Here is a 19993-nt window from a genome sequence, read left to right on the forward strand (position 1 = left end):
TGTAATTTAAGGTCAGTTTTCACACAGAGGGGTTTCGCAATTAAATTCCCTGACATTTTGAATTGATGAGATAACATACCAATTATGAACTAATTGGATATGGGGTCTCCCTCACACTACTGAATTATATTGTGCTACGTTTTATGGGTTAAGTACGTAGCCTATTGAGCCATAAAGAGATAAATAATTGACATCACTAAGAGCCCTACTGAATGAAAGTTGGTAACTAACTTTCCAGTATGAAGGGGTTTTCTTGCTCGGCACACATGCACGTTGGACACATTCACACAGTGCAATAAAAATAATCCAAATGTCTTATCGATTCAAGAAAATGCTTTCGTTCATATTTTATTTCTTATTTCTATTTAATATGTGTTTTTGTTCTACCTTCTGTTATTTTTGTGTGCTACATGGATATCTATTACTGCATTGTTGGGTTTAGAGCTTACCAAGAAAGGCATTTCACAGTACTTGTGCACATGACGTTAAAACTGGAAACTTTTATCCAGGAACCTGGTTAAGCCTATTCCTTTTTCATATTCAGCTTCAAGTTTTATCTCTATATATACGGGATACACATGGATACACCAGTGGAGGCTACCTGACATGATGACTCCTTGCTGTCCCCAGTCCACCTGACCGTGCTGCTGCTCCAGTTTCAACTGTTCTGCCTTATTATTATTCGACCATGCTGGTCATTTATGAACATTTGAACATCTTGGCCATGTTCTGCTATAATCTCCACCCGGCACAGCCAGAAGAGGACTGGCCACCCCACATAGCCTGGTTCCTCTCTAGGTTTCTTCCTAGGTTTTGGCCTTTCTAGGGAGTTTTTCCTAGCCACCGTGCTTCTACACCTGCATTGCTTGCTGTTTGGGGTTTTAGGCTGGGTTTCTGTACAGCACTTTGAGATATCAGCTGATGTACGAAGGGCTATATAAATACATTTGATTTGATTTGATTTGATTTGCTGAGGGGAGGATGGCTCATAATAACGACTGGAATGAAATAAATGGTATTCACTCCATTCCAGTTATAATACTCCCTTCCAGCCTTTATTATGAGCTGTCCCTCCCCTCAGCAGCCATCCATCCTCCAACGAAATGCTTACTTGCAGGTTCCTTCTCAACAATGCCACATCAATAACAGATAATACAATATAAGAATATGAACATAAAGTAAAAGGCTCAGTAGAAAATAAAATAAACATTTTGGCATAATTACAATGCAGGAAGGCAACAATTAATAGTGCAATGTTAACACGTGTTTTGTGGAAGTGGGATTGGGGGGAAAGTATTTAAATTATTAAGTATTTAGCCCTCCCAGAGTCTGGAAGCAGCAGCAGATGGGCGAGTGAGCGAGTGAGTGAGTGAGTGAGTGAGTGCATGTGCGGAGAATCAGAGCATGGAGGTCAGTCCAGTTCAAGTGTTCAGCAGTCTGATGGCTTGTAGATAGAAACTGTCTCTGAGCCTGTTGGTGTCAGACCTCATGCTGCGATACCGTCTGCTCGACGATAAGGGAGAGAGCAGCTCGTGGCTGGGGTGTGTTGGGGTCCTTGATGATGCTGCAGGCCTTCCTGAGACACCGGTTCGTGTAGATGTCCTGGATGGGTGGGAACACGGTCCCAGTGATGTACTGGGCCATCTTCACCACCCGCTGGAGGGCCTTGCGGTCGTGGACGGAGCAATTGCCATACCGGGCCGTGATGCAACTGGTCAGGACGCTCTCGATGGTGCAGCGGTAGTATTTGGAGAGGACCTGGGGTGGCATACCGAATTTCTTCAGACGCCTTAAGAAGTAGAGATGCTGCTGCGCCCTCTTGACAAGAGTGGTGGTGTTATTGGTCCATGACAAGTCCTCTGTGATGTGGACGCAGAGGAATTTAAACCTGCTGACTCTCTCTACTGCAGTCCCTTTGATGTGGATCGGGGCATGTTCCCTCCTCTGCCTTCTGAAGTCAACAATCAACCAATGTTTGGCTGGCGTTAAGGGAGAGGTTGTTGTTCTGGCACAACAATGCCAGTTCACTTAAAATGCAGTTTTAAGAAAATATTTACTAAATAAACTAAAGTTTTTAAAAAAGAGAGTAAAAATAAAATAACAATAACAAGGCTATACGGAGGTACCGGTACTGAGTCAATGTGCGGGGGTACAGGTTAGTCAAGGTAATTGAGGTAATATGTACATGTACATAGGGATAAAGTGACTATGCATAGATAATACACAGCGAGTAGCAGCAGCATAAAAAGGGGGAGGGGGTTCAATGCAAATGGTCCGGTTAGCCATTTGATTAGCTGTTCAGCAGCCTTATGGCTTGGGGGTAGAAGCTTTTAAGAAGCCTTTTGGACTGAGACTTGGTTCTCCAATACCGATTGTTGTGCGTTAGCAGAGAGAAAAGTCTATGACAAGGGTACTGGAGTCTTTGGCTATTTTTAAGGCTTTTCTCTGACACCGCCTGGTACAGAGGTCCTGGATGGCAGGAAGCTTTCCCCAGTGATGTACTGGGCTGTACGCACTACCCTTTGTAGCTCCTTGCGGTCGGAGGCCGAGCAGTTGCCATACCAGGCGGGGATGCAACCAGTGCTCTCGATGGTGCAGCTGTAGAACATTTTAAGGATCTAAGGACCCATGCCCTTATCTTCTCAGTCTCCTGAGAATATGCGTTGTTGTGCCCTCTTCACAACTGTCTTGATGAGTTTGAATCATGATAGTGAACCATAATGTGGACACCAAGGAACTTGAAGCTCTCAACCTGCTCCACTACAGCCCCGTTGATGAATGGGGGCGTGCTCAGCCTTCCTTTTCCTGTAGTCCACAATCATCTCCTTTGTCTTGATCACATTGAGGGAGAGGTTGTTGTCCTGGCACCATACTGCCAGGTCTCTGACCTCCTCCCTATAGGCTGTCTCATCGTTCTCGGTAATCAGGTCTACCACCGCTGTGTCGTCAGCAAACTTAATGATGGTGTTGGAGTCCTACTTGGCCATCCAGTCATGAGTGAACAGGGAGTGCAGGAGGGGACTAAGCATGCACTGCTGAGGGGCCCCCGAATTGAGGATCAGTGTGGCAGATGTGTTGTTACCTACCCTTACCACCGCGGGGCAGCCCATCAGGAAGTCCAGGATCCAGTTGCAGAGGGAGGTGTTCAGTTCCAGGGTCCTTAGCTTAGTGATGAGCTTTGAAGGCACTGTGGTGTTGAATGCTGCGCTGTAGTCAATGAACAGCATTCTCACATAGGTGTTCCTTTTGTCCAGGTGGGAAAGGGCAGAGTGGAGTGCAATAGAGATTGCGTCATCTGTCGATCTGTTCGTGCGGTATGCGAATTGGAGTGGGTCTAGGGTTTCTGGGATGATGCTGTGTACATGTATGTGAGCCATGACCAGCCTTTCAAAGCACTTCATGGCTACAGATGTGAGTACTACGGTTGGTAGTCATTTAGGAAGGTTACCTTGGTTTTCTTAGGTACAGGAACTATGGTGGTCTGTTTGAAACATGCAGGTATTACACACTTGGTCAGGGACAGGTTGAAAATGTCAGTGAAGAAACTTGCCAGTTTATCAGCGCATACTCTGAGTACACGTCCTGGTAATGCGTCTGGCCCTGTGGCCTTGTTAATGTTGACCTGTTTAAAGGTCTTACTCACGGAGAGAGTGATCAGACAGTCATCCGGAACAGCTGGTGCTCCTCATGCATGCTTCAGTGTTGTTTGCCTCAAAGTGCATAAAAGTAATTTAGCTCGTCTGGTATGCTTGTGTCACTGGGCAGCACGTGGCTGCGCTTCTCTTTGTAGTCTGTAATAGTTTGCAGGCCCTGCCACATCCGACGAGCATCGGAGCCGGTGTAGTAGGATTCAATCTCAGTCCTGTATTGACGCTTTGCCTGTTTGATGGTTTGTCGGAGGGCATAGAGGGATTTCTTATAAGCGTCCGGGTTAGAGTCCCTCTCCTTGAAAGCGGCAGCTCTACCCTTTAGCTCAGTGCGAATGTTGCCTGTAATCCATGGCTTCTGGTTGGGGTATGTACGTACGGTCACTGTGGGGACAACGTCATCGATGCTCTTATTGATGAAGCTGATGACTGATGTGGTATACTCCTCAATACCATTGGAAGAATCCCAACATATATTCCAGTCTGTGCTAGCAAAACAGTCCTGTAGCTTAGCATCTGTGTAATCTGACCACTTCTGTATTGAGCGAGTCACTGGTATGTCCTGATAAAAGTTTTTGCTTGTAAGCATGAATCAGGAGGATAGAATTATTGTCCGATTTGCCAAATGGAGGGTGAGGGAGAGGTTTGTCTCTGTGTATGGAGTAAAGGTGGTCTACTAGAGTTGTTTTTCCTCTGGTTGCACATGTGACATGTTGGTAGAAATTAGGTTAAACGGATTTAAGTTTCTCTGCATTAAAGTCCCCAGCCACTAGAGCGCCGCCTCTGGATGAGCATTTTCTTGTTTGCTTATGGCCTTATACAGCTTGTTGAGTGTGTTGAGGTCTGAGAGCCAGCATTGATTTGTGGTGGTAAATAGACAGCTATGAAAAATATAGATGAAAACTCTCTTGGTAAAAAGTGTGTTCTACAGCTTATCATGAGATACTCTACCTCAGGCAAGCAAAACCTCGAGACTTCCTTAATATTAGATTTTGCGCACCAGCTGTTATTGAGAAATAGACATAGACCGCCACCCCTCATCTTACCAGAAGTGTTCTGTCTTGCCAATGCAGGGAAAACCCAGCCAACTGTATGTCTTTGTTCAGCCACAACTCGGTGAACCACAAGATATATCAGTTGGTCAGATAGTCTTGAATGGAGCTCATCCAATTTATTCTCCAATGATTGCGCGTTGGCCAATAGGACGGATGGTAGAGGCGTTAACCACTCGCCGACCAATTCTCACAAGGCACCCGGACGTGTGTCCGCTATATTGGTGTCTCGCTTTCATGCGAATGACGGGGATTTGGGCCTGGTCCGGTATCAGCATTAAATATTTTGAAAAAATAAAGAGAAAATATTTGTGCAGTTCGATGTGAGTAATCACTGTTCTGATATCCAGAAGCTTTTTTTCGGTCATAAGAGACTATGGCAGAAACATTATGTACAAAAAACACACAAATTTGCACAATTGGTTAGGAGCCCGTAAAACGGCAGCCATCTCCTCCAGCGCTATTTGAATTGAACAGTTAATAAACCACCGTTGCACGGAGTCTGCAAAGCACTTACTGTAATTGCCAAAGGAATAACTACAAATAATGATCTTGGTTAACCCTTTTTTTCATAACATGATAGAGACCTCCACATCTTCCTTGCTAATCATCCATCGGTTAATAAGGACAGACAATCCATCCAATTATCTGTAGTGTACAGAGTCTCGGGACGCTACCAGGTAACAGTGGAAAGGCCAATTATAGGTTTACTGTCCTGGCTCAAACTGAAACACAAGGGATTTGGGCCACATTCGCCCTCCCAAACCTCTCTCTTTGCGTCGAGGTGGAGGAGGCTACCATTTTTCAGCATATCACTTTGTACCTTTTTTGCTTGCTGATCCTGTGCAAAGGACATTGCAACTTTGTTTACAAGTGCTCAAGGGGTAATCCTGAAAGGATGTAATGGAAAAACCTCAGCTAATTGCGCCACCTGAGCATGACTCCAAGAGATCTCTTAGATGCTGTTGTCAAGGGAACCCTGAACCGGTTAAACCCATAGGAGGTGGGGGGTTGTGAGTGTGTTCAAACCATTGTGGGAGAAGAGACCATTCCTTTGTCTTTTCTGATATGTCTATTTATGTCTAGCGCTGTACGGAGAACCAGTTAACTGGAAGCTAAAGGAGTGCTAGCTAGATATTTCTGATCTGATGTTCCAGCATAACAAACGTCAAAGGCAGCAAAGATGTGCTCTACGGAGCAGCCCTGCCTCATTATGCTGTAATCTCTTGGTGAGGAGGGACATCCCAGTCAGCCTTAGGATACTAACATACTGTACATTAGAACATCTTGTTCCTTGTTTGTAACCATTGTCTGCTCTGAATCTTTGTTAAGTTAGTGTGATCCTGCTAGCTCCTCGTCAGTAGGCCTTTTAAAAAGCCAAAATGTGCAACTTTGGGAGCCAAATATGTGTCCTCCTGCCACAACCTGAGGGACAACCAGTGAAAAGTGCAATGCAATGTAATGTCATATAATATTTGTTGTTTTGTTTTGGCTTTCATACCACGTCATGAGGCTTCTCAGTCATGTTGAGACTGGCTTACTACTGTTGCTTTAATGTATTGTTATTCTCATTTCTATGCTTTGGTATTCATTTTTTATGTTGATATCCTAGGGCCAGATGCATCCACCAACACCCTACTGTTTGAGCTTGCACACGGATAATATTTTGCTTTATTATCATGCTCATTATATTAGAGCATAATTGTTGCTATACCTAAAAAGCTTACCATTGTAATAGAAAACTATGGATCATTGTCCATTCCCAAAGTCATTCATAATTTCTATAAGATTATAAGGGCTATACGGCACTGTAAGCCATTAGCCACTTTGCCTATTGTCTAGCGTGAGTATATACAGTATGTGACAGTTAGCTATTTGCCTATTGTCTAGCGTGAGTATATACAATATGTGACAGTTAGCTATTTGCCTATTGTCTAGCGTGAGTATATACAGTATGTGACAGTTAGCTATTTGCCTATTGTCTAGCGTGAGCATATACAGTATGTGGCAGTTAGCTATTTGCCTATTGTCTAGTGTGAGTATATACAGTATGTGACAGTTAGCTATTTGCCCATTGTCTAGCATGAGTATATGTGACAGTTAGCTATTTGCCTATTGTCTAGCATGAGTATATGTGACCGTTAGCTATTTGCCTATTGTCTAGCACGAGTATGTGACAGTTAGATATTTACCTATTGTCTAGCATGAGAATATACAGAATGCGACAGTTAGCTATTTGCCTATTGTCTAGCATGAGTATGTGACAGTTAGCTATTTGCCTATTGTCTAGCATGAGTATATACTGTACAGTATGTGACGGTTAGCTATTTGCCTATTGTCTAGCATGAGTATATGTGACAGTTAGCTATTTGCCTATTGTCTAGCATGAGTATATGTGACCGTTAGCTATTTGCCTATTGTCTAGCATGAGTATATGTGACTGTTAGCTATTTGCCTATTGTCTAGCATGAGTATATGTGACTGTTAGCTATTTGCCTATTGTCTAGCATGAGTATATGTGACTGTTAGCTATTTGCCTATTGTCTAGCATGAGTATATGTGACCGTTAGCTATTTGCCTATTGTCTAGCATGAGTATATACTGTACAGTATGTGACAGTTAGCTATTTGCCCATTGTCTAGCATGAGTATATGTGACAGTTAGCTATTTGCCTATTGTCTAGCATGAGTATATGTGACCGTTAGCTATTTGCCTATTGTCTAGCACGAGTATGTGACAGTTAGATATTTACCTATTGTCTAGCATGAGAATATACAGTATGCGACAGTTAGCTATTTGCCTATTGTCTAGCATGAGTATGTGACAGTTAGCTATTTGCCTATTGTCTAGCATGAGTATATACTGTACAGTATGTGACAGTTAGCTATTTGCCTATTGTCTAGCATGAGTATATACTGTACAGTATGTGACGGTTAGCTATTTGCCTATTGTCTAGCATGAGTATATGTGACAGTTAGCTATTTGCCTATTGTCTAGCATGAGTATATGTGACCATTAGCTATTTGCCTATTGTCTAGCATGAGTATATGTGACTGTTAGCTATTTGCCTATTGTCTAGCATGAGTATATGTGACCGTTAGCTATTTGCCTATTGTCTAGCATGAGTATATGTGACTGTTAGCTATTTGCCTATTGTCTAGCATGAGTATATGTGACAGTTAGCTATTTGCCTATTGTCTAGCATGAGTGTATGTGACAGTTAGCTATTTGCCTATTGTCTAGCATGAGTGTATGTGACAGTTAGCTATTTGCCTATTGTCTAGCATGAGTGTATGTGACAGTTAGCTATTTGCCTATTGTCTAGCATGAGTGTATGTGACAGTTAGCTATTTGCCTATTGTCTAGCATGAGTGTATGTGACAGTTAGCTATTTGTCTATTGTCTAGCATGAGTATATGTGACAGTTAGCTATTTGCCTATTGTCTAGCATGAGTATATGTGACCGTTAGCTCTCCATGAGTGTATTGAATGGTACATTGCCTTGTGTAATCTACTACCCTATTTGTGTTTTTGACCTATGTCTGCTATTTGAAATGTACTTTTTATTGGACTGGAATCTCTGTGACCTTTTAGGGCCTTTTGACTACTTTACATCTGTGTTTCACAGAGCTATCGACCTCCCTAACAGACCAGTGAGACTTTTAATGTTCATCTAAATAGTGTTGTGCTCCAACTAGAGCCATATAAAAACATAGCAGTTATGGACCTCACAATATGAGAGCCATACCTGTCTGCAAATTGTTTTAGTTACAAATCATGTAATATAAATTATATGGGCTAGTTAATTATGGATCGTAAATACATCCACAAATCCAGACTTTTACTTTGGCGGGAGCAGTTCAGGCATAAAATATACACTGCCTGCTTGCTGAAAAACAATACTGATTGAACAGCAGCTTGCAGTGTGTGTGTGTGTGTGTGCATGCATGCGTGCGTGTGCGGTGCGTGCGTGTGTGATAGTGAACGTGTGTGTGTGTGTGACAGTGAACGTGTGTGTGTGTGTGATAGTGAACGTGTGTGTGTGTGTGTGTGTGTGTATATGTGTGTGTGTGTGTGTATGTGTGTGTGTGACAGTGTTTGAGCTCAAGAACACATTGAATGGGTGGAGGGTGCACTCTTATGCAAGACATCTTATAGATGCATTGTTTACCGATGCTACAAAGTTGGCAATTGATCCGTGTCACTGTAGGTCATCTGAAAAGAATGGTGCTGCCAGTATGCAGAATAGAATAGACCTCTGTGTTTGTCTGAGGAAAGCAGCATTCAGCTCCTCTCCTGAACACCGGAGTATCTAGAAAGGGAATAAGGCCAATGCTGTAAAGGTCAAATCTTTATTACGAACCTTGTGGAAGGACTGCGGAACTACATTCTCTGACCTTGTGGAAGGACTGAGGAACTACATTCTCTGACCTTGTGGAAGGACTGAGGAACTACTTTCTGTGACCTTGTGGAAGGACTGCGGAACTACATTCTCTGACCTTGTGGAAGGACTGAGGAACTACATTCTCTGACCTTGTGGAAGGACTGAGGAACTACTTTCTGTGACCTTGTGGAAGGACAGAGGAACTACATTCTCTGACCTTGTGGAAGGACTGAGGAACTACTTTCTGTGACCTTGTGGAAGGACTGAGGAACTACATTCTCTGACCTTGTGGAAGGACTGAGGAACTACTTTCTGTGACCTTGTGGAAGGACTGCGGAACTACTTTCTGTGACCTTGTGGAAGGACTGAGGAACTACATTCTCTGACCCTGTGGAAGGACTGAGGAACTACTTTCTGTGACCTTGTGGAAGGACTGAGGAACTACATTCACTGACCTTGTGGAAGGATTGCGGAACTACTTTCTCTGACTTTGTAGAAGGACTGCGGAAGTACTTTCACTGACCTTGTGGAAGGACTGAGGAACTACATTCTCTGACCTTGTGGAAGGACTGAGGAACTACATTCTCTGACCTTGTGGAAGGACTGAGGAACTACTTTCTGTGACCTTGTGGAAGGACAGAGGAACTACATTCTCTGACCTTGTGGAAGGACTGAGGAACTACTTTCTGTGACCTTGTGGAAGGACTGAGGAACTACATTCTCTGACCTTGTGGAAGGACTGAGGAACTACTTTCTGTGACCTTGTGGAAGGACTGCGGAACTACTTTCTGTGACCTTGTGGAAGGACTGAGGAACTACATTCTCTGACCCTGTGGAAGGACTGAGGAACTACTTTCTGTGACCTTGTGGAAGGACTGAGGAACTACATTCACTGACCTTGTGGAAGGATTGCGGAACTACTTTCTCTGACTTTGTAGAAGGACTGCGGAAGTACTTTCACTGACCTTGTGGAAGGACTGCGGAACTCCTTAGTTTGACCTTGTGAAAGGACTGAGGAGCTACTTTCATAACATTTACAAATTCACCCTCTGCCCCTATTTTTTTTTTTTACATTGATTAAGATGTTGCATCCTACTTTGTGACATGGCATATGTTGTGTCCTGTGTGTTAGCAGTCTAGTCACATCTTCCCATTTACTTCTCAGACTAGTGAAGGTAGACAGTTTCCTGCTCATTTAATGCACACGTCTGTTTTTTTATGTAGTTGCTTATCTACGTCCAGATATGCACCAGATCCCAGTCTGATTACGGAATGAGACAGCAAGAATGTTGGCTTAATTTAAGGCTCTGGTAGCTAAAAATGGCAGCTGTTTTAAACTATTTTAAAGAATGAAAAGTTAACTCACAGAAGTAAAAAGGACAGAAAGAGGCCTTGTCTAACAAAAGACAGTCAGCAAACACAGCACTGTTAACTGAACTTTCTGATAGTACTAGTATTTGAATACAAAGAAGCACATGATAAACATATTTGTTGTGTTGCGCAATAGAGTGCTTTGCTGGTTGGGATTAAAAATAAAAAGATCAAAATCCTTCTCTTCAATATATAATTATTAAAAAAACACATTATGGTATTTTATGAAACAACTTAGCATATTGAAGCCTACAGAGCCCATTTTATAACTTTAACATCAGAACATCACTATACTGTCACCACAGCACAGAAATACACACACATGCACGCACACGCACACACACACACACACACACACACACACACACACACACACACACACACACACACACACACACACACACACACACACACACACACACATCAAGTACTTTTCATTTATATCAAGCACAGAAAACAGAAGCGTACAATAGCATCTGCTATAACCATACGATCCACATATTGCTTCAAAGCAACACCGAAAAGCACACTGACAATCAACTGCATCTACAAGAATAGATGGCTTAATTATGTCCTAGCCTAATGTGATGCTGCAAGGTAATGCATTATGGAAATGCATACACATTAGGAAAGTTTAGCTGCTTATGAGGTGTAAAAATCTTCCTTTTCCTAAACTGCATTGGATATGGGCTAAACATTTTGCTGATATAGAACCTAATTTCTAATTATTCTAAGACTACTTGATTGGGTAGATTCACTTGGCAAAATGAAGTCCTTCTGCTAAGACTACCTGATTGGGTAGATTCACTTAGTAATATGAAGTCATTCTGCTAAGACTACCTGATTGGATAGATTCACTTAGTAAAATGAAGTCATTCTGCTAAGACTACCTGATTGGGTAGATTCACTTAGTAATATGAAGTCATTCTGCTAAGACTACCTGATTGGGTAGATTCACTTAGTAATATGAAGTCATTCTGCTAAGACTACCTGATTGGGTAGATTCACTTAGTAAAATGAAGCCATTCTGCTAAGACTACCTGATTGGGTAGATTCACTTGGTAATGTGACAGTAAAAGCCCACTAAGGTACACCTGAGGAACTCTCACTATCAATTCCTGCACTACATTGATAAGGTGTTGCTGCTGCAACAGGTACAAGTTACAGCGCATATAATTTAAATACATCAATGAAATGGCATTTAGATAAAATGTCATTCCTGGCTACAGTTGAAATACTGGCTGGTTATTAGTTGGTGATTTGGAATGTAACATGCATTTTATACCACATAGAGCAGCTGAAAAATTAAATAAAATCAATGTTGTTGCTTTTTGCTGTCGTGAGGTTATTGATGTGTGAGAAGGGGTCGAGCTAGGCTCAAGAGTGGAGGGTAGATACGGGATGCTTAAAGCATTGCCATTGATTTTATCATCACCAAAAATAGGAAAATTCAGTTGAGGTGGTGAGAGGGATAGGAGATGTTCGGAGGGGTTGCGATGGTTCTGCCCACCTTGGTTGTCACCGTGAGGAGGGGTTTCACTTCTGAAGACGCCTTACTGGGTATCTCCTTCAGGACCATGGCAACAGTCTTATCTGCAGCCCTAGAATCTCTCCCCTATAACAAGTGAAATCAACAATGACTCGTGTCAGGACAATTGGATCAGTCAATGTTTTTGCCCTCTAGGGCATCTTACCAACTTTACTTTATGATGATGGAATTATATAATAGGCTATGGTGAGCTATCTAGGAAAAAACAGCAACATTGATTGAAAACAAACCCACAAGACTATAACAATGGCTATGGAGGGGTTACTATACACAGAGAAGCATGGTCTCTTGCAGTGGAGACTACTTAGAGGAGGAAGGGGAGGACCATCCTGCTCAGTGAATTTCATAAAAACTAAAACATTTACAAATTTAAAAGTGATCATTTTTAGACACTATACTAAATATATTCAAATGTCACCAAATAATTTATTAAAAAACACTGTTTTGGAATGAAGGTCTACAATAGCCTCAACAGCACTCTGTAGGGTAGCAACATGGTGTAGCCGGAGGACAGCTAGCTTCCATCCTCCTCTGGGTACATTGACTTCAATACAAAACCTTGGAGGCCATGGTTCTCACACCCTTCCATAGACTTACACAGTAATTATGACAACTTCAAGAGGCTGTCCTCCAACCTATCAGAGCTCTTGCAGCATAAACTGACATCTTGTCCACTCAATCAAAGGATCAGAGAATGGAACTAGTACTGAAAGTATAAGCTACAGCTATCTAGCACTGCAGTGCATGAAATGTGGTGAGTAGTTGACTCAAAGAAAAACAATAGTTGAACAGTTTTAAATAAATTCATTTCTTCAAAATTAAGGAGAACCATGGGAGAAAAAGAGAGTGTATCATTTGTTTTTCCAGTTTCACTTACATAGTTAGCAAAGGCAGCTAGATAGTTTAGCCTACTCAAACACCCAGCTCAAACAGAGGAATGCTATATTAGCTTGCTGGCTATGATTATCCAACACAAAACTGGAACTCTTCCAAGTCAGGTAAGCTTTTGGTTTTACTCATTTATTGCCATCGGGGCTTGCCGATGTAACTGGTAAACTGCTTACTGACTACACTGGAACTGTACTGCAGGATTGTAGAGGGTTTACTATCGTGTTAGTTCTATTAACTATGTTGACTATGACGTTACTTTAGCTAATATGGTGACAACGATGTAGGCTGTGTGCAGTGGTTATGATATGGTTTTGCGTCCAAAGTTTTTTTTCGCCTGGTCACATACAGCTGATGTGTTGTGCATTGAAGTCCACAAACAAAGAGAAACGGGGAGAGGAGGAGAGCGCATGGATGCGAGAAGGAATACAATGTGGCTGCTATGAAAGTGAACTGTGTTTGTGTGTGATCACGGGTGTATTTATTCCACTGATTCTGTTGAAAAACATTTATTAAAACGGAAGCAAACAGAACGAAACGGGGATAAACGTACCTGAATTTGTCCAATACAAACTCTCGTTTGCAAGTATTGGTCAAATGATCAAGGCTGTATTTAATGTGTCACTGTCTGTCACCTCAAACCTTTCTCTCGACCTGTGTGCACCTACATTGTACACTTTCATTCATAGGCTAGGTTGTAGCAACCTCTTGAAAATTTTAGTATCATGCAGTAGCCTAAACCTATCGATGTTACATTGAACTGGGTGAATGGAATATGAACAACAGGCGTCAGGTTACCTAGTGGTCAGTAACCAAAAGGTTGCTGGATGGTATCCCAGATCTGACATGGTAAAAATCTGTTTTTCTGCCCTTGAACAAGGCAGTTAACCCCGGGCGCCGTGGATGTCAATTAAAGCAGCCCTCCGTACCTCCCAGAGGGGTTGGGTTAAATGCGGAAGACACATTTCAGTTGAAGGCATTCAGTTGTACAACCGACTAGGTATCCCCCTTTCCCCAATATGCTCTAATAGAAATAAGGCCATGCTAATAAAAAATGGCAGTGACTGCCACTGGTCTCTTGTTACCTTCAGCAGTTTGATCAGATATAGCTACCATCTCTAATGATGACGAGTGGACAATACAGTAGGAATGTGCTAGTCAGTCTCTCATTGTTTAGAATTATCTAGGCTGGGTGATGAACTATACACATGTCTACTGGATGACTGCCAAGGGGACATAGGGCCATACTGGAAAGTTGCAGTCACGTTTCAGCGTGACCTCATACCGTGACTGTCCCTCGCCTTATTACAAGGCTGAAATTGATTTCAAAAGCCCATTGTTATCCTGATTCTAGACCGTAAAACCATAAACAATCTGGCAAAATAAATACATTGTTTTCACAGTACTCAACTGACATTTAAGATGGGCTCATATCACCATTAGATGTATTGTTGGAGAAATATGAAGGTTCTGGCTATATAAAGGTGACCTACCCTAAACATTGAACATGAATAGCAGAACATTTGTAGTGCATTCATGTTACCAGCATTTCACATACTGTATGTACAGTCATGGCCAAAAGTTTTGAGAATGACACAAATATACAGTGCCTGCCACAAAAGGACCAGCTGACATCATGTCAGTGATTCTCTAGTTAACACAGATGTGAGTGTTGACGAGGTCATGGCTGGAGATCACTCTGTCATGCTGATTGAGTTCGAATAACAGACTGGAAGCTTCAAAAGGAGGGTGGTGCTTAGAATCATTGTTCTTTCTCTGTCAGCCATGGTTACCTGCAAGGAAACATGTGCCGTCACCATTGCTTTGCACAAAAAGGGCTTCACAGGCAAGGATATTCCTGCCAGTCAGATTGCACCTAAATCATCCATCAGATCATCAAGAACTTCAAGGAGAGTGGTTCAACTGTTGTGAAGAAGGCTTCAGGGCGCCCAAGAAAGTCCAGCAAGTGCAAGGACCATCCCCTAAAGTTGATTCAGCTGCGGGATCGGGGCACCATCAGTACAGAGCTTGCTCAGGAATGACAGCAGGCAGGTGTGAGTGCATCTTACTTTTGGAGGACGGCCTGGTGTCAAGAAGGGCAGCAAAGAAGCCACTTCTCTCCGGGAAAAACATCAGGGACAGACTGATATTCTGCAAAAGGTACAGGGATTGGACTGCTGAGGACCGGGGTAAAGTCATATTCTCTGAGGAATCCCCTTTCCGATTGTTTGGGTCATCCGGAAAAAAGCTTGTCCGGAGAAGACAAGGTGAGTGCTACCATCAGTCCTGTGTCATGCCAACAGTAAAGCATCCTGAGACCATTCATGTGTGGGGTTGCTTCTCAGCCAAGGGAGTGGGCTCACTCACAATTTTGCTTAAGAACACAGCCATGAATAAAGAATGGTAACAACAACACCTCCGAGAGCAACTTCTCCCAACCATCCAGGAACAGTTTGGTGACGAACAATGCCTTTTCCAGCATGATGGAGCACCTTGCCATAAGGTAAAAGTGATAACTAAGTGGCTCGGGGAATAAAACATTTTGGGTCCATGGCCAGGAAACTCCCCAGACCTTAATCCCATTGAGAACTTGTGGTCAATCCTCAAGAGGCAGGTGGACCAACAAAAACACACAAAAACAAACTCCAAGCATTGATTATGCAAGAATGGGCTGCCATCAGTCAGGATGTGGCCCAGAAGTTAATTGACAGCATGCCAGGGCGGATTACAGAGGTCTTGAAAAAGAAGGGTCAACACTGCAAATATTGACTCTTTGCTTCAACTTCATGTAATTATCAATAAAAGCCTTTGACACTTATGAAATGCTTGTAATTATACTTCAGTATTCAATAGTAACATCTGACAAAAATATCTAAAGACACTGAAGCAGCAAACTTTGTGAAAATTAATATTTGTGTCATTCTCAAATATTTTGGCCACAACTGTACAGTGTAATCTGTCATGGTATGCGTGAAGGGCTGTAGGAAGTCAGGCGCAGGAGAGCAGATAATTGGTAGCAAAACTGAGCTTTTTATTTGGCGAACCAAAAACACACGGCACAAACGGACACGAAAAACAAATACGGGTTGAACATAACCCAGCGCAACCAGCCTAACGTGCGCATACATGAAAACAGATAAACAATACCACACAAAGACATTTGGGAAACAGAGGGTTAAATACACAACACATAATGAGGGGAATGAGAACCAGGTGTGTGGTGAAACGAGACATAACAAATGGAAAATGAAAAATGGATCGGCGATGGCTAGAAGACTGGCGACGTCAACCGCCGAACACCGCCCGAACAAGGAGAGGCATTGACTTCGGCAGAAGTCGTGACAGTAATCACTAAGTCTTGATATACTATATTCAGTATACAGAAGCCCTGTACAATCAAACATGCTAACCCTGTTTCCATAGTAGGTAAAAAAAAAAACAACATTATTCTTGCGAGAATCCAAGTTGATTCATCTACTCAACCAAACAATGTCTACACTACAGTAAGAAAACAGACAAACTCAACTGCATATCACTTACAAAATGTCATATTTATGTGCAGTTACACAGTTGTTTTTTTATTTTATTTTTACCTTTATTTTACTAGGCAAGTCAGTTAAGAACAAATTCTTATTTTCAATGACAGCTTAGGAACAGTGGGTTAACTGCCTGTTCAGGGGCAGAACGACAGCTCGGGGGTTTGAACTTGCAACCTTCTGGTTACTAGCCCAACGCTCTAACCATTATGCCACCCTGACTTGTGGTTACCTGATTCCATTGTCTAGGACCCTTTGTATTTGACGAGTGTATAACCTGCATTAGATAATAAGTATTTTTCCCAATTGACTCTGTGCTTGAGCTTAAGCTTGATTCTAATTTCATGGCACAATGTGTGCACATGTCCTCGAGGTACCGTCCCCAGATAGCTTAATGCTCCTGTTAGACCAGTAAAGCCACCTGTGTCCACACTATACCGACAGTAAGTCAACCCAACTGTTTAAGTAAAAGCAGCCTTCACTAAGAGTGTTCCATTCATACTGTCAGAACATTTTTAAAAAGCCTTCTTTGGCTCAATCTGTGTTTCCACTAATCTTTTGAGTGCCTAGTGTATCAAGAAAAATGTCTGCAGGCGAAGGAGGAGTGAGTTGTAGTTGTATGCTGCAAAATATGTCCAAGAAACGTGGATCGTGTTTTGGAAGGATTGTCTTTGATGTGTGTTGTGTGCTAGGTCAAGGTGTAGGTTTCTGTGGATCGTGTTTGGGAAGGATTGTCTTTGATGTGTGTTGTGTGCTAGGTCAAGGTATAGGTTTCTGTGGATCGTGTTTTGGGAAGGATTGTCTTTGATGTGTGTTGTGTGCTAGGTCAAGGTGTAGGTTTCTGTGGATCGTGTTTTGGGAAGGATTGTCTATGATGTGTGTTGTGTGCTAGGTCAAGGTGTAGGTTTATGTGGATCGTGTTTTGGGAAGGATTGTCTTTGATGTGTGTTGTGTGCTAGGTCAAGGTGTAGGTTTCTGTGGATCGTGTTTTGGGAAGGATTGTCTTTGATGTGTGTTGTGTGCTAGGTCAAGGTGTAGGTTTCTGTGGATCGTGTTTTGGGAAGGATTGTCTTTGATGTGTGTTGTGTGCTAGGTCAAGGTGTAGGTTTCTGTGGATCGTGTTTTGGGAAGGATTGTCTTTGATGTGTGTTGTGTGCTAGGTCAAGGTGTAGGTTTCTGTGTGTTTGACATAAACTCACATTTCGGTCAGATTTGGATTTACATCCCAGGTGACGAGAAAACTTAGCTTTATGCTTATACTTCGACTTTTTGTCTATTATCAACACAGCTAAGTAGCGTAAACAGCAGAATCTTGAATAACTCATTATGAAAATACTCTTGACTTGATTGTGCTGAAAATAGGTGCTATAGGTAAAACAGTGGCTTTTATCCCTCCTCTGTGGGGTCTGCAGAATGTGGGGGAAAATAGCTGAAATAGCTTTGAAATATGATGGTGATCATAAACAAGGGGGACAACAAAGCCCTCAATTAGTTAGAGGAAGTTGATTATTTTTCATGAACTTTCAATGACAAATCAGACAGGTAATTTATCAAACCATATTCACCTAGAAACTACAGGTTTATTATAGCAGCATGGCCTCAGAGCCATACGAAACATACTTTATGTATTTCTGAGCAACTCCAAGATATATGATACCTACCAATGGTCTAGTTGCTTTAGACAGAATGAAGGTAGGGAGGTTTGTTGGAGAGGATGGTTGGGCATAATCCGCAACTGTTTAGCAGTCCAAAGGTTGCATGTTCGAGTGGCATCGGGCACAACTGTAGCATTAAAGCGAACCCTTTCCTATCCCTTAACCCAATTCACCTCAAACCTAATGTTATCTGTCGCATAATTTAAATCACATTTGATTGGTCACATACACATATTTAGCAGATGTTATTGCGGGTGTAGCGAAATGCTTGTGTTCCTAGCTCCAATAGTGCAGTAGTATCTAACAGTTCACAACAATACACACAAATCTAAAAGTAAAAGAATGGAATTAAGAAATATATAAATATTAGATTGAGCACTGTCGGAGTGGCATTGACTAAAATACAGTAGAATAGAATACAGTATATACACATGAGATGAGTGAAGCAGTATGTAAACATTATTAAAGGGACCGGTGTTCCATTATTAAAGTGACCAGTGATTCCATGTCTATGTATATAGGGCAGCAGCCTCTAAGGTGCAGGGTTGAGTAACCGGGTGGAAGCCGGCTAGTGATGGCTATTTAACAGTCTGATGGCCTTGAGAGAAGCTGTTTTTCAGTTTCTTGGTCCCAGCTTTGATGCACATGTACTGACCCCGCCTTCTGAATGATAGCAGGGTGAACAGGCCATGAACAGGCCATGGTGGTTGATGTACTTGATGATCTTTTTGGCCTTCCTGTGACATTGGGTGCTGTATGTGTCTTGGAGGGTAGGTAGTTTTCCCCTGATGATGTGTTGGGCAGACCGCACCACCCTCTGGAGAGCTCTGCGATTGAGGGCGGTGCAGTTGCCGTACCAGGTGGTGATACAACCCGACAGAATACTCTCAATTGTGCATCTGTATAAGTTTGGGAAGGTTTTAGGGGCAAAGAAACATTTCTTCAGTCTCCTGAGATTGAAGAGGCGCTGTTGACCCTTTTCACCACACTGTCGGTGTGGGTGGACCATTTCAGAACCTCATTGATCTGTACACTGAGAAACTTGAACCTTTCCACCTTCTCCACTGCAGTCCTGACGATGTGGATAGGGGCATGCTCCCTCTGCTGTTTCCTGAAGTCCACGATCAGCTCCTGTGTTTATGTTGACATTGAGTGAGAGGTTATTTTACTGGCACCACTCTCCCATGGCACTCACCTACTCTCTGTGTGCTGTCTTGTCATTGCTGGTAATCATGCCTACTACTGTTGTGTCGTTTGAGGCGTGCGTGGCAACGAAGTCATGGGGGAACAGGGAGTACAGGAGGGGACTGAGCACGCACCCTTGTGGGGCCCCTGTGTTGAGGAACAGCGAAGTGGGGGTGTTGTTTCCTATCTTCACCACCTGGGGGGCGTCCCGTCAGGAAGTTAAGAACCCAGTTGCACAGGACAGGGTTCAGACCCAGGGACCCGAGCTTAATGATGAGCTTGGAGGGTACTATGGTGTTGAATGCTGCGCTATAGCCAATGAACAGCATTCTTACATAGGTATTCCTCTTATCCAGATGGGACATATTTAGCAGATGTTATTGCTGCTGTAGCGAAATGCTACATGAATTCACCTAACCTTTGTTATTTTCTACTAATCTTTTACATAAATTATTAAAAAAAAAAAAAATCTGCCCCATGTGGGATTAAAATTTACAACCATTGAACTGAGCCAACTGTTTTAGCAGACTGCAACACCAATCAGTCATAGCGGTTGGGAAAAAATACAAGTTGACATGACCACCACTGTCATGTATTTCTTGTTACTATGGATTTAGCTACTCCTCTGACGAGGAGGAGTAGTAAGGATCGGAGAACCAAAGCGCAGCGTGATGTGAATACATTATTTTAATGTAAGACGAAATACAGTACACTAAACAAACAAAA

General features: G+C 42.5%; 1 protein-coding gene across 5 annotated transcripts in view; it reads right to left on the reverse strand.

Moving 5' to 3' along the window:
• Positions 1–19993, reverse strand: part of pex5la (peroxisomal biogenesis factor 5-like a) — a 180702-nt gene that overhangs the window by 92103 nt on the left and 68606 nt on the right. For 3 of the 5 annotated variants that reach the window (XR_005053504.1, XM_036989303.1, XM_036989293.1), the window contains exon 1: positions 11965–12094. The exons of the other annotated variants lie outside the window; for them this stretch is intronic. Coding sequence is in view for 2 of the 3 variants with exons in the window: in XM_036989303.1 (XP_036845198.1) it covers positions 11965–12033 (69 nt within the window). In the remaining variant the exon portion in view is untranslated. Of the gene's footprint in view, positions 1–11964; positions 12095–19993 lie in introns of those variants that run through there. 5 annotated transcript variants of the gene reach the window in all.

This window comes from Oncorhynchus mykiss, chromosome 1 (assembly GCF_013265735.2).
Source record: "Oncorhynchus mykiss isolate Arlee chromosome 1, USDA_OmykA_1.1, whole genome shotgun sequence".
Taxonomy (NCBI): domain Eukaryota; kingdom Metazoa; phylum Chordata; class Actinopteri; order Salmoniformes; family Salmonidae; genus Oncorhynchus; species Oncorhynchus mykiss.